At 41.3% G+C, this 25,249-nt stretch overlaps 1 protein-coding gene across 1 annotated transcript; it reads left to right on the forward strand.

Annotated features, from left to right (window-relative positions):
* Positions 1-5,969: 5,969 nt before the first annotated feature.
* ZFP62 (ZFP62 zinc finger protein) lies at positions 5,970-24,454 on the forward strand. The gene is made up of 2 exons (XM_082652216.1): positions 5,970-6,016; positions 20,589-24,454. Coding segments are annotated over exons 1-2 (2,718 nt in total). The 5' UTR covers positions 5,970-6,015; the 3' UTR covers positions 23,306-24,454.
* Positions 24,455-25,249: the final 795 nt, after the last annotated feature.

The following is a 25,249-nucleotide window of genomic DNA, read 5'->3' on the forward strand; positions in this document are numbered from 1 at the left end:
TCTGGACTTTCTATCCTGTTCCCTTGATCTATATTTCTGTTTTTTTTTTTTGTTTGTTTTTTTAAAATTTTAGTTATTCTTCTTTTTTTTTAAATTTAATTTATTTTATTTATGGCTGTGTTGGGTCTTCGTTTCTGTGCGAGGGCTTTCCCTAGTTGTGGCAAGCAAGGGCCACTCTTCATCACGGTGCGCAGGCCTCTCACTATCGTGGCCTCTCTTGTTGTGGAGCACAGGCTCCACACGTGCAGGCTCAGTAATTGTGGCTCACGGGCCCAGTTGCTCCGCAGCATGTGGGATCTTCCCAGACCAGGGCTTGAACCCGTGTCCCCTGCATTGGCAGGCAGATTCTCAACCACTGCGCCACCAGGGAAGCCCTATATTTCTGTTTTTGTGCCAGCACCATACTGTTTTGATGACTGTTGCTTTGTAGTATAGTCTGAAGTCAAGGAGCCTGATTCCTCCAGCTCTGTTTTTCTTTTTCAAGATTGCTTTGACTATTCGGGGCGGGGGTGGGTTCTTTGTGTTTCCATACAAATTTTAACTTTTTTTGTTCTAATTCTGTGAAAAATGCCATTGGTAGTTTGATAGGGATTGCATTCAATCTGTAGATTGCTTTGGGTAGTATAGTCATTTTGACAATATTGATTCTTCCACTCCAAGAACATGGTATATCCCTATATCTGTTTGTGTCATCTTTGATTTCTTTCATCAGTATCTTATAGTTTTCTGAGTACAGGTCTCTTACCTCCCGAGGTAGGTGTATTCCTAGGTATTTTATTCTTTTTGATGCGATGGTAAATGGGATTGTTTTCTGAATTTCTCTTTCTGATTTTTTTGTTGTTAGTGTACAGGAATGCAAGAGATTTCTGTGTATTATTTTGTATCCTGCAACTTTACCAAATTTGTTGACGAGCTCTAGTAGTTTTCTGGTAGCTCACTATACCTCAATTAAAAAAAATTTTTTTTTTTAAAAGGATGCATGCATGGTGATCCGTACTGCCCAGTGCCTTCCTGGGCGCTAGGAGAGTCTGCACTTCCTCCAGCACAGCAGGAGAGGGCTGTTTCCTCCCTTTTCCCATCACCACAGTGTGTTCTCAAACTTTTGGATCTTTGCCATTCTCATAAGAGAAAAATGGCATCTCCGTGAAGTTTGGGTTTGCATTGTTATTATGAATCATTTGTACATACGTTTCTGTGAACCCACTTTTCTATCAGATTGTTGGTCTTTCTTTCAGTTTTGGAAGAGCTCTTTGTGTAGCAAGGAAATTTACCCTTTGTGATACAAAATGCAAATACTTTTTCCCAGCTAGCCATTTGATTTTTCACTTTTCTTATGGTGGTTTTAAAATAAAATTTATTTGTGTGTATTTGAATTGATTACTCTTCACTTTTATGGTTTCTGGATTTTGTGTTAGAGCAACAAAGGAAAAAAAAACCCTTCCTCATTCCAGTATGATCTAAAAAATGTCCTGTGTTTCTTTTTTCTAATATTTTTATGGAGGTGCTAGCAGCAGCAGTGATGGTTAGTGTGGGCAAGTTTTACACTTAATTCTTTGACACATCTGGAGTTTATCCTGGTATAAGAACAGAGGTTTGAATCCCAACATGCTTTTCTAATGCTTGACAGTTTTCCCCACACCATGTTTTCCCCACTGATTTGAAGTGCAACATTTATCAGACTCTAAATACCCATGACTCTTTAGGTCTATTTTCAGACTTTATGTCTCATAATTACACCAACTTAATTGTTGATATTCTGTAACACTGCTCCCCCATCACATTTTCTTTTTCTCAGGCATTTTCTAGCTAGAAACAAACAAGCAAGAGCTTGTTCATTTTCCCACATGAACTTTAGAATAAATGTTATGTTGCTAAAGAAGATTCTATTGCTATTTTTTTTAACATCTTTATTGGAGTATAGTTGCTTTACAATGGTGTGTTAGTTTCTGCTTTATAACAAAGTGAATCAGTTATATGTATACATATGTTCCCATATCTCTTCCCTCTTGCGTCTCCCTCCCTCCCACCCTCTGTTGCTATTTTTTATTGGGATCATTAGTTACAGATTAATTTATAAATGACATTGTTCTGATGCTGAATCCATGTCTGTGAATGGTGCATCTGAGAATCTTTCCATACGTTTAGCTAATCTTTTGTGACCCCGGGAGCAATGTAACTTTTCTTCACTTAGGTCTTGCACATATCTTATTAATTTCTGGGTATTTGGCCTTTTGTATATTTGTTTCTACTGTAAACATAAGCTTTCCTTCCATTATTCTAATTCTAGTTTGTACATAAGGAAATGATTGGTTTCTATATGTTAATTTGGAACCACACCCCTTACAGAATTCTCTTCCTGTTTATTCTAGATTTTTTTTTTTTGGCTGAATCTCTAGGGCTTTTCAAAAATGAAATCTTTTAATCTACAAATAGGATAATTATACCCCTGCTTTCCAGTGTTTATATTCTGCTTTCTTTTCCCTTATCCAGCTGCAGTGGGAAATAATCGTAGGAGGGGGTAACATTCTTGTCCGTTTCTCTGCTCTGATTGCTTCCAATGCTTCTAGACTCTTCTTACTATTCCAAGGAAAACATAGAAAAGGATTTTGCACACTAATATGTATTACAGCACCGATTTATTTTTTTTTAAAAAAAGACTTAGTAAGAACTTAAGTTATTAAAAGCAGAGAAGTTGAAGAGATTATAGGTCAGTAGAATATCACAAAGAGTAACAACATGGAAAATGATAATGTATAATTTAATTTGTAAAAACACTATCTAAAAATTGGAGATATAGTACAATTATAACTATCTAAAACTGAAAATTGGCGATAAAAAGGGAAAGAAGTTTACCAAGATGTTAACAGTGGTTGCCACGGGGTAACAGGATTAAAAGTGATTAGTTTTCCTAATTTTTCTTTTTTTTCCAAATTTTACATAATGAGGTGATATTATGCCATAGTGGGAGAAGGACTTTTGACCAAATTCAAGGACTAAAAGTGAAGTTGTAAGCAAGCTCCTTTGGGCATAGCTCAACATTAATCTCTACTTGAACCACTCCAAAGGGGGCAGATGAACCCTAAAGGAAGGGCAAACTCTGGGCAGTCATTGCCGTACCTTTTGGCCTTCTAGAGCAGCATCTAGAAACGTAATCTAGAAATGTTAATGCCAGCCATGTATGTGATGTCTGATTTTCTGGTAGACACATAAGTAAAAAGAAACAGGTGAAATTCATTTTAACAATATCTTTTATTTAACCCAATAAAACCAAAATATTATCATTTCATTATGTAATCCACATAAATAATAACATTTTACATTCTCTTTTCCTACCAAGTCCGAAATCCAGTATGGATTTTACATTTACAGCACATCACAATTCAGGCTAGCTGTTTAATATGCTTACCATATGTGGATAGTGGTTAACATAGTGGACAGGGGAGGTCTAGACCCTGCTCTGATTTGTAGATTTCCAGAAGAGACAGGTGTTGGAAAAGGTGCACACCCGCGCGTGTGTGTAGACACAAGGCCAAACAAAAGGTGCCTGGAGTATAGCAAAACTCATGGAGGAAAAAAATTACCTAAAATAAAAATCAAGATTATGCGGGCTTCTCAATGATCCCTGTCTCCCACTCCCCACCCCACCAAATAACTTTCACTGAGCAAAGCCACCCAGCCTGGACATAAATATTTTTCTACTTTGCTACATAAAGGATAAAAACAGTCTTCCTCTGCCATGTATGGTAGGCAAGCCCAACATAGCAACCTTCAATCTAGAGTGTGAATCTTTCTGGAGGCATGTGAGGACTGCCCAAAGCAACATCTAGAGCCTTGCTGTCCAGTAAGGGGCTATTAGCCACATATGACTATTTAAATTAACTGTAATTAAAAATTCAGAGAACTAGCCACTTTTCAACTGCTCAATACCTACATGTGTTCTAGGCTACTTTTGGGGGTAGCTCAAAATCCCAGTCCTCAACATGTGCATGTGCTTTTGCCTGAAACCACGCAGCTGAAAAAGTCCTGGGACTCTCCTCCCAGGGTTTGAAGCTGCCTGGGTCTTTTCTATGACAGAGCACACCTCGTACTGGTATGGAGCCAGATGGATCAAAGACCCATTGCTACAAGGAATCCCCTTCTATTCCCACTATTTACCTGCATCTATAAAAAATGTAAAAGAAATGTGGAAATGATGCTGAACATCTGCTCACTCAGAGCAGGCAGATAGCTAGATATGAGCAGAGAAAGGAGGGGCACAGGCCAAATGGCAGGAAACCATATATCTTCTGAACACCGGGGCTCCTTGGGCAAACAAAGAAAAGCAGGAACCTCCAGACTGACAGGAGACCACATATTTTGGGGTGATGTGTCCTGGAGGCAAAGAAAGGTGAGAAAAGGTGGGAATCTCCAGGGTCCAAATGTAACATTTTGCTCAATATGCCCTCATTACAATAAAATTAGCCTTGCAGATAAGAAGTTCCCATTATGCACCAATGCCATGACACTACCGATCAAGGCTAAATAAGGACAAAAATCACTCCTCCCCTCGGGAAGGTGGAGTTGGGATGAAAATCAGGAAATACGACCCCAAACCTCTCCCTCCTCAATGAATATTCCTTCCATTCATTTCTGCACCCCACATCACCGGCTTGCCAAAGAAACTCAGGGTAGCTACTCACCTGGGTCCGCCCGCTCTTCCGTTCAGAGCCTACTAGCTAGCACTTAAACCCTCAGTTTCTTTCTTGACCTCCATGTCTCATCTCTGAATTTTTTCTGCCGTGAGACAAGAACCTACTCTCCTGTAACAACTACAGCGATAAGTAAAATCCATCCAAGTAACTTGCATATATTGAACTATTAAAAAATCCATCTTATTAAAAGTTGTGCTTCCAAAGCATTTCACTTTTTGTCTAAGAATTGATACTAATATTGTGCTATACACTTTTTTAATAATTCAGAAAATATTTAACACGAGAAAAAATTGTAAACTAATTTTGTTATGGAAATGCATGCTAGGGTGGACGATAAGACTTAAAGCATAAAACTACTTTACATTAGAATCAAATTCAGTGATGCACATAGAACTAAAATATTTTAGATTAGGATAAAAACCCTGTGAGGTACATAAAGATATAGGTTCAAGGAAAATACCCAAAAAGATGTAAAAGTCCTTACTATATAAAGTGGATAATAGTATCAAATCGTCACGTATAATAGTTGATAATAGTATCAAATCGTCTCGTATTTAGAGTCCTTTGGATGCGTCTTAATGAGAAGCTGTTTGGTTGTTATATATTTTTTTAATGTCAGTATTCACAATGTGCCCTCAAGATGTCTTCTGCAATTACTTAAACTTAAGATAAAAGATATTTAGATGTTACTTTAAAAAAAGGATCGCTTTTCAGTCATTTCAAGTTGGGGTTTCAGAAGCCGACACCGGAGGTCACTGCCCCGCTGCCGCAGCTGCAGAGTTGGGGTCAGGTCTGGTCCTTGAGCGGCCCGTCCGGGAGCACTTCTCTTCGCTCTGAGGTCAGGAGCTCTCCAGCCGCCTCGCCAGCCCCTGTTAAGACCCTCAGGGGCCCCAGTCCCCGCCCTCTCCTCTGCCCTCATTCCTCCCTCCCGGGGTCGCCCACGCAGCCTCACTTTGTAACAAGTTACGTTCAAATACAGAGGTTATCAGGTGTTTATTCTACCGAGCCACTTATTTGCTTTATTGTCTGCCCCACCCCAGAACGTAAAGTCCTTGAAAACTGGAACTTCGTCAGTTCGCCCCCTGCTCGCGCCACAACGAGCACTGAATTTATCTTAATAGTAAAGGAACAATACTCTCTCTGCGACCACTCAGTCGCAGAGCGCCTCGGGTCACGTGCCCGAAACGGGAACTATCATCGAGTCAGTCCTCCAGCCTCCCAGAGAGGACTCGGAAGTGCCCCAGAGCCGGCGTGAGTTATTCCGGCCGGGCCGTCAGCGCTTTTGTCCCGCCGGCGGCCGGGCTCCCGCGGTGCCCCCACAGCCAGTACGTGAGTCCGAGGCCGCCCGGGCTCCCGCCCCCGGCCCTAGCCTGCCACGCCCTTCCCTTCTTGGCAGGGTGCTAGCTACCCCTCGGGTCTCGGGCGGGATCCGGGAGGAAGCGCGCCCCCTCCCCACACATACATCAGGAAGCGCGTTCGGGGAAGTGGAGGGGAGGGAAGATTTCGGGCCGGCCGAGGGGTTTAGGGCTCGCCCCTGGAATATAATGGACTCCCTGCACGCCCCACCTCCGGGCGGGTCCGAGGGGGTCAGGGCCGGGTTGGGGCTACCCGGTGCGTGCAGAAGGGCTGGGGCCCCGCACCCGTGTTTTTCAACTCTTCGCTGCTGTTTCGGGCGGGAAGGGAACACTGAAAATTAGTGCTTTAAAATAAGCCCCCGTGGCAGTTCAGTTTGGCCTTGGGATTTGAGAGTGAATACAAGCGTTGGAGGGACCCCCCCCCCCCCGCTTTATTTTTCTTTGATGGGGCAGTGATGTTGAGAGACTCTTACCGCACGTGTGGATCGAGCCGCTGGGAGGCGCTTCTCGGCCTTCGCCCTAGGGGAGCTCACCTGTTTTACAGACAGGGGATCAGGCTGCCTGTAGCTGCCTCTCACAAGATGAGAAGGAATTGACTAGGTCCCAGGGAGAAGAAGGTCGAGGAGGCTCCTAGACCTGGGGACAGCCTGTGGGAGCCCAGGCGTGGGGATGTGAATTAGGAATGGGGAATGCCGGGGCTGGGTGTGCTGCTCTAAGACTTTTGGACTAGGAGGCCACCAGGAGTGTTTTCTTTTTGAAAACACGAGGATTTTTTCTTAAATAAGTTTTTGACTATGTAATGTATTCATATGGTTCAGATATTAAATATATGACAAGATGTCAGTGAAAAGGTTTTCTTCTGCCCAGCCGTCTGCCTAGGCCCAACCCCAGTAGATAACCAACCATACTTGTTAGGTTATTTGAGTGTATCTTCCCACAGTTTCTTTATGCAAACACTGGCAGATCTGAATGTAGTTAGTTCCTCCTTTTTTTACACAGGTGGTAAGGTACTGTTCAGAGTTCTGCCCCTTCTTTTGGTAAATCTATGTTAGAGGTCATCAGAACACAAAGAGCTTTTTTTTTTTTTAATACATTGCTGTGGTATTGGACCGGACATTGTTTGGATGTTTTGGATGTCCTGTAATTTTTTAGATCTATTCAGGCCATTTGCGTTGTTTCCAGTTTCTTTGTTACATCAAACAATGGCACACCCAGGGACATTGTACCAGGGCTTATCTGAGCAAGGGTTTTTAAAGAAGGGATTAACAATGATAAAAAAATTTTGTTTTACATTAACTCTGCCATTTATTGGTAGATTGTTAAATATGTCAATACATTATTATAATAAGTCATGTAGAGTGTTTAAGGAACAAATTAAACCAAGTAACTTTTCTCTCCAGAGACTTGTGTTTATGATACTTAGCCTTATAGTAGCCTAATCAACCATCTATTAATGACTGTCTTCAAGCCAGTCTTTGCCCCTTTAGCTTCAGAAAATCTCCTTTGCTTACCTTATTCCTTAGGATGACTAGAAATCTCTTCTCCCCTACCAAGTTTGAGAGTGCTCTATTTCATTTTTTACTTTAAGGAAAAATCACCTTTAATCATAAGGATTAAGCAGTAGAACCAACTTATGTTAACCAATTACAATTCTGATACTTGTAAACTTAATGCAATAACTAAATCACAAATCGTACTCTCTGTCCATCTGCGTATCACTTTTCTCACTCCTTAGTCTCATCTTTCATTTGTCCCATCCTCCCACTTCTGTCTTCTGAGTTGGTAAGCATTTTGCCCTCACATTCCCTCTTATTTTCTCTTTTTCTTTCTCTGGTCACCTCCAAGTCCAGTATAATATCCAAGAACTTAAGACACATAATTCAGATGGTAGATTGATTTATGGAATATGGTTGGTACTCTGAAAATCCACGGTAGCTGCAGGTGTTGCACCTGTTGCTTATTGAAGTGTGTTGTTAAGGGAGAAATTTTCAACCAGAGTGAGCCACAGTTCCTCTCTTGTGAGTCTACTCTTGAGAAGTGGCTCCTGACTCTCCTGGGCAGGGATAGTAAGAGTTACAGACAGATTCTTACTATCTGCATGTTCTTTTCTAGGCATTGGTGGTAGAATGTGAACAGCATGAAGCACACATTTGCCCGGAGGTGTGGGTCATGTGTAATTTGGAAGAAGTGGATGGCTTTCTGTGGCTGAAACTTTTAACTGATGTAACTAGGTTATTGGGATGTAACCAGCTCTCTCTCTGTTGAAAACTGATTAGAGAGGAGTTCCCCATCATCAGCTTTGAGAACTTTTAAGAAATTAAACCTGTCTGTCCCTCTGTCTATGCAGGAGTTGTGCTTTTGGAGCGATTCCTTTCTTGTGTCATAGGGGACACATGAGCTAGCCACCACATCAGTCTTGATTGGATTATAATAACCTCCTTCTAGACTGCAGGACTCAGTTCCCCCCCCCCACCCCCCGCTCCCAATCCATTCTCCCATTGCAACTAGTATGAGTGATCTGTATTTCTTTTAATTTTATATTATGAAGAAATGTAAACATAACTGGAAAGTAGAATAGTACAGTGAACTCCATACATCCATCACTCAGATTCAACAGTTATTAGGATTTGGCTACATTTGTTTCCCTTTTCCCTTTTTCATTTTTCTTTGTCGAAGTATTTTAAAGGAAATTCCAGACATCATGCCATATTATCCTAGCATACTTTAGTCTTAAAAAAAAAAAAAAAGATAATGGCCACAATGCCATTATCTCACACCATCCTAAATTAATTCTGATTCCTTGATTTTATCTAACAGGAATTGGTAGACTTCTGGGTCTGTGGTCTGTTTTTGTATGGCCTGCAAGCTGAGAATGGTTTTTACATTTTTAAAGGGATGTTAAAAAGCAAAGCAAAGAGAAAAAAAGGAAAAGAAAAACAAGTAATAGAGTTGTATGTGGCCAACAAAACCTAAAATGTTTTCTGTCTGGCCCTTTACTAACTCCTGATTTGATCGAATAAGTGATCTTTCAAAATGCCTATCCGAGTTTGTCCCTCTTTGTCTAAAACCCCTCGGGATCAAGTCTGGACTCCTCAGTATGATGGGCAGAGCCTGGTGCAGCCTTTCTTTTTGCCCACTTATCCAGCTGTGCCTGCCATCTTCTGTTCCAGTTGTCCAGAGGGTGGTGGACACCAGCCCCTTTGCACCTGCTCTTCCCTCTGTTAGAACTATTCCTCTCTTCTTGAAGCTCTTCTAGTTCTTTGAAGCAGAGTCTATCCCTACCCCTTCTTCCCTCATCCATGACTAGTGTCTGCCATTTTTATCGTGTTGGTTGTTTTCCTGCCAGACTCTCATACTAGTTTGCAAGTCCTTATTGGCCAGGACTTGTTTTATGCATCTCTGTGTCCCTAGGACTAGCCCAGTGGCTGCAGAGAAAAGTAGGATATGGATCATTATATAAGTTTGCTGGGCAACACTCAGTCGCAGAGATAACTGAGATACTAGAGTGTATCTTCAGTAATGTTTGTAAGGATAACAATATTTTGTTATTCTCTTGACTGTCTTTACAATTTAGCTCTGTCTTAGTCCTTGTGGGCTGCTATAACAAAATACCGCAGACTAAGTGGCTTATAAACAAATTTATTTTACATAGTTCTGGATGCTGGGAAGTCCAAGACCAAGGCCCCAAGGGGTGTCTGTGGTATCTCTTTTCTAAGAACACTAATCCCATTCATGAAGGCTCCACTCTTCATAACCTAAGCATCTCCCACAGACTTCCCACTTCTAATACCATCATTATGTTTTAGTGCTTTTCTGCCTGTGTGTTTGACTGAACTTTTCTTAGTCTTAGTATTGATTAATATGAATTTCATTGCAAGCCATCTGTTTTCAATGGAGCTACACATTTATATTGCTCTGTTTTGATTTGTGGTTAAGGGGATTGGATGAACTACAATCAGATGATGGGAAACTCTGCTTCCACCCAAACAGAGGAGGTTAAGCAGGGCTAGAACAGGGAGACTCCTGGAGTCTGCCTAGGTTAGAGAGGTAAACAGTGAAGTATTTGTGATTTCATGTAGACCCGGCCAGTCAGCAGGCAATCAAACAAGGAATCCGAGAGGACATGAAGGGAACTGAGAATTAGCCTGTCAGAGAGAGGGGAAAGGGTCCATCTGGCTCAAGCATTAGTAAGTGTGGTGTCAGCAAGGGGTGAATTAGCATGGCCCCTTTGGTGTTTAGCAAGTCACTCCAGCTGGCCAGATGCAGAAGGCTTCAAGCACACTAGGTAGCCTGGGAACACCCACTGGGGAGTGTTCACGTGTGCATTTTACAAAATTCTTGACAGTTATTGGAAGAGAATTGGAAAGGGATAAGAATGAAGGTAGGGAGACTATGGCAGGAGTTCAGAAGGGAATTTAGGAGGGCTTAAACTAAGGCCCTAGCAGTGGAAATGGAGTGGGGGGTGGCGGCATGAGAACTGTGTAGGCAGTGGAATCAGCTGGTCTTAAGCGGTCTTTTGGATGTGGAGTGGTGAGGGAAAGAGAAGTGCCCGAGACAGGTGGATATGAGGCTCTATAATTGAAGAGAGGAGTGTGGGCCAGAGATGAGGTTCTACAAGACAGCTTGTAGGAGCCACGCATATATATGGGACTGCCCAGGGAGAGCATGTAGAGTCACAAGAGGAGAGGTTCAAGACGGGACAGGGAGCCAGGAACATCCAAGGGCTAGCAGGCGGGGGAGTCAGCACCTGGCCCTGAAGAAGCTAATGCAGCATGGTCTGAGTGGAAGAATTCAGATTAAATAGATGAGGCATGAGGGGAGACGGGACGTGAAGACCACTTTTCCAGGACACAACTGTGAACAGGAGACAGGATGGCGAAAGCAGTACCTGGAGGGGAAGGTATAGTTGAGAGAATTTTAAATTTACATTTTGACATTTTTAAACTTTTTATTTGGAAATAATTTCAAATATGTAGAAAAATTTTAAGGGTAAGAATAGTGAAAAAAATACCCTTTACTCATTTACCTGTGGTTAACATTCTACTTCATTTTGTCTTCTCTCTCTTGCTCTTTCATGCATATCTATCCATCTATCTATTTTTTTCCTAAACCATTTGAGGGTAACTTACATACATCATGCATGGCCCTTTATCCCTAAACACTTCAGTGTATATTTATAGGGATATTCTCTTGCATAACTACAGTATAATTGTCAACTTGAATAAATTTAAATTTGATATTACTTTTGCCTAACTTATCATACATACTCCAGTTCCATCAGTTGGCACGAATTTTTTTTTTTTTTTTTTTTTTTTTTTTGCTGTATGCGGGCCTCTCACTGTTGTGGCCTCTCCCGTTGCGGAGCACAGGCTCCGGACGCGCAGGCCCAGCGGCCATGGCTCACGGGCCCAGCCGCTCCGCGGCATGTGGGATCTTCCCGGACCGGGGCACGAACCCGTGTCCCCTGCATTGGCAGGCGGACTCTCAACCACTGCGCCACCAGGGAAGCCCTGCACGATTATTTTTCATAAAGCTTGTCCCTTCACTGCATATCCAGGTGAGGTCAGGTATTGAATTTGTGGTCAAATCTCTGCAGGCTTCTTTCATATGGAACATTTCTATAGCCTTTCTTTGTCTTTTATGAAAATGACATTTTTGAAGAATACAGATAGCTTTTAGTAGAATGTTCTTTATTTTGGATTTATCTGATCTACCTGATGTTTCCCTGTTTCATTTCAGGTAATGCATTCTTATAGGTGATGTGTCCTTCTCAGGGCATCACTTCTGGAAGCACATGATGTTTATCTGCCCCCACTGACAATATTAACTTAAGACCCCTAGCCAAGACTCTCCACTGTGTAATTACTATTTTACCCCTTGCGGTCTATGGGAGAATATTCTAAGACCATGCATATATCCTGCTCCTTGTCAGAATTTCTCCCTAGATTTAGAATCCATTGATAATTCTCCCCTGATCCAGTCTTTACCTTGATAGTTGCAGAATGCTGAGTTTTTTCTTGCAGCTCTACTACTGCCTGCACATTTACCAACCGGCCCTGGCATTCTGCTGTCAGCAAGAGGCCTCCCTTTCTCCCCTGTTTGTGCCTGTGTGTACTCAAGAAATCCTATTTTCAATGGCTTACAATTCTTTACATAATTATTATGGAGCTTAAATTCGATGTTGAAGCTGGGTCTTGTGCCCACATTTTTGTTTTGTTTTAAGCATCTCCTTATTTGCTGGCCTAACAGGATGTCTCAGCTCCTTTTGTACCTATCCTGCCCCCAGCCTGGAATCCTCCTGCTTCCTTTTACTAGGTTGTGGTAGTAGAGACACAGAACAAGGTGCTAGATGTGTGCTGGTTAACTCAGGTATTTTTGCTTCTTAGCTGTCAGCAGACAGAGCTAGAGAATATATATACATTTACACCTGTATACATACAAATTTAAATACATGTGAATATACATTTATATGATGTGCACATTTATATATAATTTAGAAATCATGAGTTCACACCAGTACCTCCAATTTGTCCACAAAGGGTTCTTTCTTATCTTCTCCTGTTCCATATTTTTATATTCCTTCTTCCTCCAGGAGGGCCCTGGCTCTCAACTAAATCAACACATTTACTCAGTCTCATAATAGATCTAAAATTGTTTCTGAATTGTTTTGCCCATTCCACTACAGAAAGCAAACCTGCTAAAAAGGATTGTTTGCAGCTCTTCCCCACTTCCCCCTCCAGCCTTCCCAAGACTGAGAGTAAATAGTATAGTCACATACTATGTACCCAAGTGACATGGGTTAGTTCTTTGTTTCTTTTTTGTTTCCTTCTTGTTATGGTATTCATGTGAAACACAAATGAGTTAATTTGTTTCTGTTCAGTTTCTGGTTTCACTTTCCCGTTGTCCAGTTTTGTCACTGATTTAATTTTATTCTTTGAGTCTGCAGAACATGATCATGCTTCCGTGGGTAAAGACTATACAAAAAGCTGTACTCGAGCATCTCTCTCCCCTCTCCCTTCTGTTCTGTTCCCCCACCCTACCCCTTATAGGTAACAGGCTTCACTGTTCTGTGGATTCTCACATTACTGAAAAGATAAGCAGCTGTATGCTTGTTTTTTTTATTTTCTTACGTAGAATGTAGTATATATGCTTTTCTTCACTTTACAACCTATCATGGAAATTGCTTCCTATCAATTTATGGAAATGTTCCTCATTCTTTTTTAGTTCTCCAGTGTGTATATGTGCTATTGTAGTTTATGTAACCAGTCTTCTGTGCTTGGACATGTAGGTAGTTTTCCAAATTTTGTAATTAAAAATAAGGCTACGATGAATAACTTTGTGCATATATACTTTTGTATTGTTGGAAGTGTATCTTTGGTTTGAATTCCTAGATGGGATTTCTCGATTAGAGAATAATGCATACATAGTTGTGTAGATATTGGCAAATTTCCTTCAACAGGGGTTATGCCAGTTTGCATTCCCAGTAATGGATGAGAATGCCTGTTTCCCCACAGCCTCACCCACAGAGCGTATTGTTAAGTTTTTGAATATTTGCCAATCTGATAGATGAGAAAGGGGATCTTTATATAGTTCTTATTTGCATTTCTCTTATTACGAGTGAAATTGAAAACATGTTTAAGGGCCATTTTAGTTTTTCTTTTTGTGAGTTGTCTTCATGTCTTTTGCCCATTTTTCTGTAGGATTTTTAGACTCTTTTTCTTCAACTTTTAAAAATTCTTAGTATATTAGAGATATTATCACTTATATAAGCACTTATATATGATGTATCTTGCAAATATTTTCTTCCACCTTGTCATTTATTTGTTGATTTTGCTTATGGTATTTTTGCCATGCAATTTTACTTTTATTTCTACATAGTCCAGTTTATTAATGTTTTCCTTTATTGCATCTGGGTCATAGAAAACTTTCTCTATACTTAGGTTATGGAGGCATTCACCCATGTTTTCTTCTAGCATTTGTATAGTGTTTTTAATATTTAGAGATCTGCTACGTTTGGAGTTTATTCCTGTGAATGGTGTAAAGAATAGATCTAGTTTTATTTTTTTCCAAATGGCTTTATACTTGTTCCAACACTATTAAAAAGACCGTTTTTCCTCAATAATTTGATATACCATCTTTATCATATACTTGATTTCTTTGTGTAATTGGGATTATTCTGAATTTTAATTCTATTCTGTTTATTTATATACCAATACCACACTGTTTTAGTTGTAACAGCCTTTTGGCATATTTAGATATCTAGTATGGTTAGTTCTCCTCCCTTGTAGCTCTTCCTTTTCTTTTTTTCCCCCTGACAAATTTTGTGGGTTTCCCTGGCAGTTTTAGGGGATTAGTTTTATGGCTGTAGAAACTTGAACGTCTTTCTCTTTTCAGGGCTGAGGGTGAGTAGAGGTGGAGGGGCCAAGGCCAAAGGGAATGGATGGAGCAGGGTCTCTGATGTGATGGGAGCAGGATTCAGATGAACGGTGTGTTGCTGTTGATGGTCTGGAATTCCACTGCCCACCCAGTAGCACTCACATTTTAAATGGCATGGACTGTTCTGCCCAAGGAAGTAAAGAAAGGGAGCAAGGAACTAGGTCATGCCAGCATTTCTCAGTGACTTCTTTTTTTTTTTTTTTTTTTTTTTCTTTCAATGCATAATTTATTTTAGAGATTGCTTCATCAGTGTCTTATTACAATCAAATCATGAATAGAATGCTGGTAGTACATGAAAATGTCAGGAATTACTCTAAAGTGAGTTAGACGGTTGTATTACTTTATAGTTTGCTTTGGCTCAAAGAATGCTGACACCATTAGATTGCTTTTCTGAGGGTAGGAAAGTGGGAACTTGCAGTGATCTTCTGGTTGGTGTCGCCTGACACATGGGATTGACTTGACCCTCTACGGTTGGTTGGTGGATGGCCCCAGGCAGGCACACAAGTGCAAACAAGGTTCTCCATCTCAGGTTGTCCAGGCCACCTCCTCCACTTTTGTTTCATGGTCGTCAAGGGATAGAGATTCTGACCAACCTCTCATCACTTTATTGGAGGGAAGAAAGTGGGGCAAGAAGACAATTTAGGTTCCTTAATTGGAGTTTTATGACTTTTTCCATGGCTGGTCTATCAGTTTAGTCAAGTCAAAAACCATGCTTCTTCAGTTAGCTAATTACAGGCAAATTATCTATTTTTTTATTTTTCCTCGATGTTCTTTATACCAAGGCTAAAAAACAAAATAGGTTTAATTCTGTTGCCTGAAAGCTATGTGATCATAGATTGTATTTCCTCATTTTGTTAAGATGATGAAGACTTGGCAATGATGTTTTCCATCGTAATTTTTTTGAATTAATTTTGAAGCTCATAAAACACTGTAGATGACCCTGAGGGAGGGTTTGCAAAGCCGGCTTCCCTCCGAGATGCCCCAAAGTAAATTCAGTAAGTTCAATTCATTCCTATTTTGAAGTACATGCAGAGACAGATCTTCAGTATTATTACAAAAGCAATGCTGGCTTTAAGGTAGTAAATGACATGTTTACTTTTTATTTTTTATTTTTTATTTTTTGAAAATAAATGCTTCTTTAATGAACAATTAAATGAAAATTATCCAGGACCTTACAGGATTTTTAGTATGTACCATGCATATCTTAGAAGACAGTACATTAGCTTGCTGGGATCATTAGGATATGATCCTAATGGGAGACAGTAATTTATAAAACAGTTACCTAACAGCTTTCCCAAACAGTAGTTCCCCTGAAATTAAAACAGGAGATAAAATTAAATAAAAAGAAGAATCCTCAATGAAATTAAAAAACATAGAACTGAATGAAAATGAAAACACAACATGTAAAAATTGGTGAGATGTGGCTAAAGCAGTGGTGAGAGGGAAATTTATACTACTAAATGCTTACATTAGAAAAGAGGAAAAATTCATATCAGTAATCTTAGTTCCCACCTCAAGAAACTAGGAAAAGGAGAGCAAAATAAACCCAAAGCAAAAAGGAAGGAAGGAAATAATAAGAGCAGAAATCAGTGAAATTGAAGATGAGAAAAAATGAAGCAAAAAGCAAGTCTTGAAAATATTAATAAAATTGATAAATCTTGAATTAAATTGATAAAAATAAAAAGAGAAAAAATACAAGTTACCAATATCAGGAATGAAGGAGGGGATATCAGTATAGATCCTGTAGCCATTAAAAGGATAAAAGGGGAATATTATAAAAACTCTACACCATAAATTTAACAGCCTAGATGAACTGTACCAATTCCTAGAGAGTCACAAACTATCAAAACATACCCAAAATGAAATAGATAACCTGAATAAATTCTATTATCTGTTAAAGACGTGGAATCTATAATTTAAAACCTTCCCCAAAGAGAATCTTTAGTCCATTTACATTTAAGGTAATTATCGATATGTGTGTTCCCATTCCCATTTTCTTAATTGTTTTGGGTTTGTTATTGTAGGTCTTTTCCTTCTTTTGTGTTTCTTGCCTAGAGAAGTTCCTTTAGCAGTTGTTGTAGAGCTGGTTTGGTGGTGCTGAACTCTCTCAGCTTTTGCTTGTCTCTAAAGGTTTTAATTTCTCCATCAAATCTGAATGAGATCCTTGCTGGGTAGAGTAATCTTGGTTGCAGGTTTTTCTCCTTCAACACTTTCAATATGTCCTGCCACTCCCTTCTGGCTTGCAGAGTTTCTGCTGAAAGATCAGCTGTTAACCTTATGGGGATTCCCTTGTGTGTTATTTGTTGTTTTTCCCTTGCTGCTTTTAATATGTTTTCTTTGTATTTAATTTTTGACAGTTTGATTAATATGTGTCTTGGCGTATTTCTCCTTGGATTTATCCTGTATGGGACTCTCTGTGCTTCCTGGACTTGATTAACTATTTCCTTTCCCATATTAGGGAAGTTTTCAACTATAATCTCTTCAAATATTTTCTCAGTCCCTTTCTTTTTCTCTTCTTCTTCTGGAACCCCTATAATTCGAATGTTGGTACGTTTAATGTTGTCCCAGAGGTCTCTGAGACTGTCCTCAGTTCTTTTCATTCTTTTTTCTTTATTCTGCTCTGCAGTAGTTATTTCCACTATTTTATCTTCCAGGTCACTTATCCGTTCTTCTGCCTCAGTTATTCTGCTATTGATCCCATCTAGAGTACTTTTAATTTCATTTATTGTGTTGTTCATCATTGCTTGTTTCATCTTTAGTTCTTCTAGGTCCTTGTTAACTGATTCTTGCATTTTGTCCATTCTATTGTCCATTCTATCTCCAAGATTTCGGATCAACCTTACTATCATTATTCTGAATTCTTTTTCAGGTAGACTGCCTATTTCCTCTTCATTTGTTAGGTCTGATGGGTTTTTATCTTGCTCCTTCATCTGCGGTGTGTTTTTCTGTCTTTTCATTTTGCTTATCTTACTGTGTTTGGGGTCTCCTTTTTTGCAGGCTGAAGGTTCGTAGCTCCTGTTGTTTTTTGTGTCTGTCCCCAGTGGCTAAGGTTGGTTCAGTGGGTTGTGTAGGCTTCCTGGTGGAGGGTACTAGTGCCTGTGTTCTGGTGGATGAGGCTAGATCTTGTCTTTCTGGTGGGCAGGTCCACGTCTGGTGGTGTGTTTTGGGGTGTCTGTAGACTTATTATGATTTTGGGCCGCCTCTCTGCTAATGGGTGGGGTTGTGTTCCTGTCTTGCTAGTTGTTTGGCATAGGATGTCCAGCACTGTAGCTTGCTGGTCGTTGAGTGAAGCTGGGTGCTGGCGTTGAGATGGAGATCTCTCGGAAATTTTTGCCGTTTGATATTATGTGCAGCTGGGAGGTCTCTTGTGGATCAGTGTCCTGAAGTTGGCTCTCCCACCTCAGAGGCACAGCACTGACTCCTGGCTGCAGCACCAAGAGCCTTTCATCCACAGGGCTCCTTAATTTGGGATGATTGGTTGTCTATTCAGGTATTCCACAGATGCAGGGTATATCAAGTTGATTGTGGAGCTTTAATCCGCTGCTTCTGAGGCTGCTGGGAGAGATTTCCCTTTCTCTTCTTTGTTCTCACAGCTCCCAGGGGCTCAGCTTTGGATTTAGCCCCGCCTGTGCGTGTAGGTCGCCGGAGGGCGTCTGTTCTTTGCTCAGACAGGACGGGGTTAAAGGAGCCGCTGATTCGGAGGCTCTGGCTCACTCAGGCCCGGGGGTAGGGAGGGGCACGGAGTGTGGGGCGGGCCTGCGGCGGCAGAGGCCGGCAAGACGTTGCAGCCTGAGGCGCGCCTGTGCGTTCTCCCTGGGGAGTTGTCCCTGGATCCCGGGACCCTGGCAGTGGCAGGCTGCACAGGCTCCCCGTAAGGGCGTGTGGCTAGTGACCTGTGTTCGCACACAGGCCTCCCGGTGGCGGCAGCAGCGGCCCTAGCGTCTCATGTCTGTCTCTGGGCTCCGCACTTTTAGCCGTGGCTCGCGCCCGTCCCTGGAGCTCTCCCAAGCAGCGTTCTTAATCCCCTCTCCTCGTGCACCAGGAAACAAAGAGGGACGTAAAAGTCTCTTGCCTCTTCGGCAGTTCCAGACTTCTCCCCGGACTCTCTCCCGGCCAGCCGCGGTGCGCTAACGCCCTGCAGGCTGTGTTCACGCCGCCAACCTCAGTCCTCTCCCGGCGCTCCGACAAAAGCCGGAGCCTCAGCTCCCAGTCCCGCCCGCCCCGGCGGGCGAGCAGACAAGCCTCTCGGCTGGCGAGTTCCGGTCGGCCCGATCCTCTGCGCTGGAATTTGTCCGCTTTGCCCTCCGCACCCCTGTTGCTGTGCTCTCCTCCGCGGCTCCCAAGCTCCCCCACTCCGCCTCCCGAAGTCTCCGCCCGCGAAGGGGCTTCCTAGTGTGTGGACACTTTTCCTCCTTCACAGCTCTCTCCCGCTGGTGCAGGACCCGTCCCTATCCTTTTGTCTCTGTTTAGTTTTTTCTTTTGCCCTACCCAGGTACGTGGGGGGTTTCTTGCCTTTTGGGAGGTCTGAGGTCTTCTCTCAGTGACTTCTAATGATCTCTTACCTAATATTACTTAATAGTCATTTTGTGAAGCTTTCTCAGATGAACCACCTTTTTAAAATGTCTACTGAGTGATTCTTTGTTTTATCTTCCTGGTGATATTCTGGGTTCCTAGCTCCTCCTGTTCTGTAAATTTAAATTCAGAGTCCATCATTCCAATCCCATAAGCATAAGTTCGATCATGAGTGTGATTCTTTATATGTGTCTACTCCAGAGTATATATCTTACTTTTAGTGCTCTTGTTTTCTCGTCACATGTTCACATATAGTTTCTAAGTAGAACTACAGAGTACCAACCAAGAGGGTCTGATACCCAGGGTAAGAGGGGAAGTCTGAATTTTAACTAAGTCTAATCACAAATGTCTAAATGTCTAAGGTTGGGGAACAACTAGTTTAGAACTGTTTGTTTTGTTCTCAAGAGTCAGTCTTTTAGCAGGTGGATGCTGACGTGACAGCTGTGTGTAGCTGTGTGTAGAGTGCCTTCAGGGGAACAGAGAGTCACTGCCTGGGCCCTAAAATCTGCTTTGAGAAGGGGTTTACCTTTCCTGAGTCCTGTGGATTATCCTCAGGTTGTAGCCCTGATCCAGTAAGCTGACCTTGATTAAATAATAAAGTAGATGGTATAGCATATAGAACTACCCAAGTCACTGGCATTGTTCTCCATACCTTATATATGTTATTTAATGTAATACTCACAACAGTTCTGTTGCCCTCATTTTACAGATGAGGAAACTGTGGCATAAAGAGGTTAAATAACTTTCTTGAGGTCATACAGCTAGGTATTTGAACTTAGGCAGTATTATTATCCTTTGCTTGATGGTTTGTGTTTTAGCTTCTGATCTTTGATATGCTCTGACTGCAGTTAGCCGGTTCATAAAGTAGGAGTGAAAGCCTCTGCCTGGCAAGCCAGAGTGTGTTCTTCCATATAGAGTTCCTCCCTGACTAACCGCTCTCCAGGGTCAGTGTTTTCCTTGGAAGGGAAATCTAGGCAGGCCACACCAACGACGGGCAGCAGCAGCTTGTTTTCTTTCTCAAGTCTGATGTGACTGTCCTCATGATTTCATAACCAATTCCCCAATACCTCTACTCATGTACTGATTTCTCCTTTAGTTTTGCTTGCCTGCCCTCTACTGATTATGTCTTCTTAGCTTTTGTTTTATTACTCTTTCAGTCTCCTATTTTTCAGAAATTACTTCTACCCACTGTTTGTTTTTCCAAGACTAGGTGGCATTTTTCAGAAATTGATCAATGTTGCCTTTGGTTCTGTGCGTCATTCCAACCCGTTTCAACTTGCCCTCATGCTAAGCTGTTATGCAAGAATAGAAAAGCTCTCTGTTCCATTGACAATCCAGGGCTCTAGCATTTTAGCATTAGCTCCACAGGGACAGAAATTTTGGCATGTCCACCACTGTATCCTCAGCAGTTAAAAATGGTACCTATCACACAGCATGTAGTCAATAAACAATTGTTGAGTGAATGAGTGAATTTGGATGTAATTCCTTCAGTTTCTTCTAAAGTGAAGGTATCATTTTCATTTTCTTGGTTTAGTGTCACATTTGAAGACGAGGGGCACTGAGGATGAGGAATCAACTGAAAAGTGTGAAAATATTGGAAATGCAGAATCTGTGTGGCCAAAAATGGAAGGTCTTCACAAGGATCATATGCAGGAATCTAAGGTTGGTGAAACTTGTGATTGGGATAGCAAGGTAGAGAATCAGATGGAAAAGCCTGAGGGAAAAAGAATGAAGGAAGACAAAAGTGGCATCAGGGAAAAGATTGGCAAAACCAAGAATACAGCAAATATAAAGACAGAACAGGAAGATGAGGCATCTGAGAAAAGCTTACATCTGAGCTCAAAACATGTTACACACCAACCTGTCTGTATAGAACAGAAAAGCAGTGAACAAGGCAAATGTGTGGAGAGCATTAATGGAAACTCTCATCCCATTCTACAGCAGAAAACCAGTGCTGTTAAGAAATCACATAAATGTGATGACTGTGGGAAATCCTTCAAATATAATTCTCGACTTGTTCAACATAAAATTATGCACACTGGTGAAAAACGCTATGAGTGTGATGACTGTGGGGGGACTTTCCGGAGCAGCTCGAGCCTTCGAGTCCACAAGCGGATCCATACTGGGGAGAAGCCGTACAAGTGTGAGGAATGTGGGAAAGCCTACATGTCCTACTCCAGCCTTATAAACCACAAAAGCACCCATTCTGGGGAAAAGAACTGTAAGTGTGATGAGTGTGGAAAATCCTTCAATTATAGCTCTGTTTTGGACCAGCATAAAAGGATCCACACTGGGGAGAAGCCCTATGAATGTGGTGAGTGTGGGAAGGCCTTCAGGAACAGCTCTGGTCTCAGAGTCCACAAAAGGATCCACACAGGTGAGAAGCCCTATGAATGTGACATCTGTGGGAAAACCTTCAGTAATAGCTCTGGCCTTAGAGTCCACAAAAGGATTCACACAGGGGAGAAGCCCTATGAATGTGATGAGTGTGGGAAGGCCTTCATTACTTGCAGAACACTTCTAAATCATAAAAGCATCCACTTTGGAGATAAACCTTATAAATGTGATGAGTGTGAGAAATCGTTTAATTATAGCTCTCTCCTCATTCAGCATAAAGTCATCCACACTGGAGAGAAACCTTATGAATGTGATGAATGTGGAAAGGCCTTCAGGAACAGCTCAGGCCTTATAGTGCATAAAAGGATCCACACAGGAGAGAAACCTTACAAATGTGATGTCTGTGGCAAAGCATTCAGCTATAGCTCAGGCCTTGCAGTCCATAAAAGCATTCACCCTGGGAAGAAAGCCCATGAATGTAAGGAGTGTGGAAAATCATTCAGTTATAACTCACTTCTTCTTCAGCATAAAACGATTCACACTGGAGAGAGACCTTATGTATGTGATGTGTGTGGAAAAACTTTCAGAAACAATTCAGGACTCAAAGTCCACAGGCGGCTTCATACTGGGGAAAAACCATATAAGTGTGATGTGTGTGGAAAAGCCTATATCTCACGCTCTAGCCTTAAAAACCACAAAGGAATCCATCTTGGGGAGAAGCCCTATAAATGTAGTTATTGTGAGAAATCCTTCAATTACAGCTCTGCCCTTGAACAGCATAAAAGGATTCATACAAGGGAGAAACCCTTTGGGTGTGATGAGTGTGGAAAAGCCTTCAGAAATAATTCAGGCCTTAAAGTACATAAACGAATCCACACTGGGGAGAGACCTTACAAATGTGAAGAATGTGGGAAAGCCTACATCTCACTCTCAAGCCTTATAAATCATAAAAGTGTACACCCTGGGGAAAAGCCCTATAAGTGTGATGAGTGTGAAAAAGCCTTCATCACATACCGAACCCTTATAAATCACAAAAAAATTCATCTTGGGGAGAAGCCCTACAAATGCGATGTGTGTGAGAAATCTTTTAATTACACCTCACTCCTTTCTCAACACAGAAGGGTCCACACTAGAGAGAAACCTTATGAATGTGACAGGTGTGAGAAGGTCTTCAGAAACAACTCAAGCCTTAAAGTGCATAAAAGAATCCATACTGGTGAGAAGCCCTATGAATGTGACGTGTGTGGAAAAGCGTACATCTCACACTCAAGCCTTATTAACCATAAAAGTACCCACCCTGGCAAGACACCCTACACGTGTGATGAATGTGGAAAAGCTTTTTTCTCAAGCAGAACTCTTATAAGCCATAAAAGGGTCCATCTTGGGGAGAAACCCTTCAAATGTGTTGAGTGTGGGAAATCTTTTAGTTACAGCTCTCTCCTTTCTCAACACAAAAGGATCCATACAGGGGAAAAACCCTATGTGTGCGATAGGTGTGGGAAGGCATTCAGGAACAGCTCAGGCCTCACAGTGCATAGAAGGATCCACACAGGTGAGAAACCCTATAGATGTGATGAGTGTGGGAAGGCATACATCTCACACTCAAGTCTTATCAACCATAAAGGTGTCCATAGTGGGCAGCAGCCGTATAATTGTGAGTGTGGGAAATCCTTCAATTACAGATCAGTCCTTGACCAACACAAAAGGATCCACACTGGAAAGAAGCCATACCAATGTAACGAGTGTGGGAAGGCTTTCAATATCAGATCGAATCTCACCAAGCATAAAAGAACCCATATTGGGGAGGAATCTTTAAATGTAACAAATATGGGAAGTCATAGTAGCACATCACAGAAGAGAACTCAAGAGGGAGGGAATGCTCTGGATGGGACCAGGATGAGCATGTCTCTGTAGGAGGCAGAGCTTATCTAGTATTAGAGAACCCAAATGGAAGAAAAATCTTACAAGAGTGTCTGAGGTCCTTGTTCATGGCTTATAGTTTACATAGTATAAGTGAAACCATGAGTAATTTTTTTCTCTGTGATTTTCAATCATAGCCAGGAAGGAAGGTTCCAGTGTCAAAGTAGTTGAGCCCTTATGGAATATAAAATAGTTCGTACTGGGGATAAAACCTATCAAAGTTATGGAGTATGAGACAACCTTCAAAATAAGTAGATATTTCTGGACATAAAAAACACAAATGAGAAAAAGACTTCAATTAGAAGTCTCATAGTCACCATCAGAAAGTTCATATTTGGGTAAATTATGTGAATAGAAATGTAGGAAATTCAGGTGTAGCTTTGAATTCCAATTATCCATTGGTCAGTGGAAAAGATCCAAGAAGGACCTCCAGTAGGCAAATTCAGGGAGGGGCAGGCTTCAGGGAATATAAATTAATATCATAGTGGTCATGAAGAATAACTTTGATTTAACTGATTTGCGGGGAGTGATGACAACTTCTGAAATAAAATTTGGATTTCATTGTAGGAAGTGTAAAAAGTGTAGACGTATAAATCTAACAGGAGTTAGAAGAGAGTCACTCATAAATAAATTCAAGTTGATTGGACTGTTGTAATGTTGTGCTATATATTATTGAATGGGTGAAACTTTAAAATTTTTCAAATGAACCCTCTCAATAAATGATGAATGTGTGATAAGTGAAAACCTCACACATTATGCTACAAATGAAGAGTTATACCATGGACAGAAATTCAGCACATTCAATAACTAATGGAACACATCTTCAACATGAATTTGTACCTTACACAAAAAGAATTGATTCAGGGATTCCTATGAATAGGAATGATGAGAAGGAGAGCATTTTATTGCAAGAGCTAAAAAGCTAAGTAGCTACCAGTAATGGAGGAATAGGAGGAAATTCATGCTTCTTAACAATCCTGTTAAATGTTTGATTGTGTTACTGTAAAGATTTCATGCACTGCGTGTGTGTATTGTCTGTTGTAAAATGTTGTGAATACTTTATTCAGGGCTCACTCTCGGCCATGAAGAGCCAGATAGTTGTGGCAAGGTAAGGTGAAACTCCAATAAAGGAATTCTTCAAAAGTAAACAGGCTGTTACATACTTTAGGTGGAGTATCATACAGAGAGAGCCATTTGTTTGTCTTATCTTTGGGGGGTAAGTTATACCAGATCCAAACCAAGGAGTGCCCAGGGGACTCATCTCACAGGGCTAGTAGCTCACATTTCATGAGAAATTAGGTTGTGCCTCCACCAGGAGAAGTGCAAATTGGATTAATCCTCATACTGGGGCTGGATCATAACCCCTGGGAGTGGACAGGCTGTGTGAGTGAGGAGTCACAACAGAGAAACAGTTCTCTTGGGAACAGATAGAATTTAACAAAATATTGTTAACTATGTGTAAGACTGTTAACCCGAAGAGTGAAAAGCAAGTCTTCTGAGAATTAAGTAACCTGTCTGAGAATACTCCAGGTGGGGCTTACAGTAGAGATGGAGTTGTAAGTCAGGTCTCTCTGGCTCCAAAATCCACTCTTTACAAGAGAATAGTCTCTGGACAGATAGTTTTCTGATTCTCTCTAGGATTCCTGTTTCCAAACATACAGTTTCCATACCTCTCTTTAGAAGTATTTCTTTCACTTTGCCTCCAAACAAGGTAAGTTTTGATGGAGGAGGGTGGAGGTGGGGGAGGGATAGTTGTAGAAAAGGGAGAGGGAAAGAGCATTTCTGCCACTCAATTCCACTTTGAAATGTCATGACCACACTTGCTCTTTGTCCTTCTCTACATGCAGCACTGGCAAACCTGACCCTATCCACAGACATGGATTAGTGTATTCAGCAAATATTGTTGAGGATCTGCTAGGCACATCCATTGTCCTAGGT

This window comes from Grampus griseus (assembly GCF_964374135.1).
Source record: "Grampus griseus genome assembly, chromosome: 3".
In the NCBI taxonomy this organism is placed as follows: Eukaryota; Metazoa; Chordata; class Mammalia; order Artiodactyla; family Delphinidae; genus Grampus; species Grampus griseus.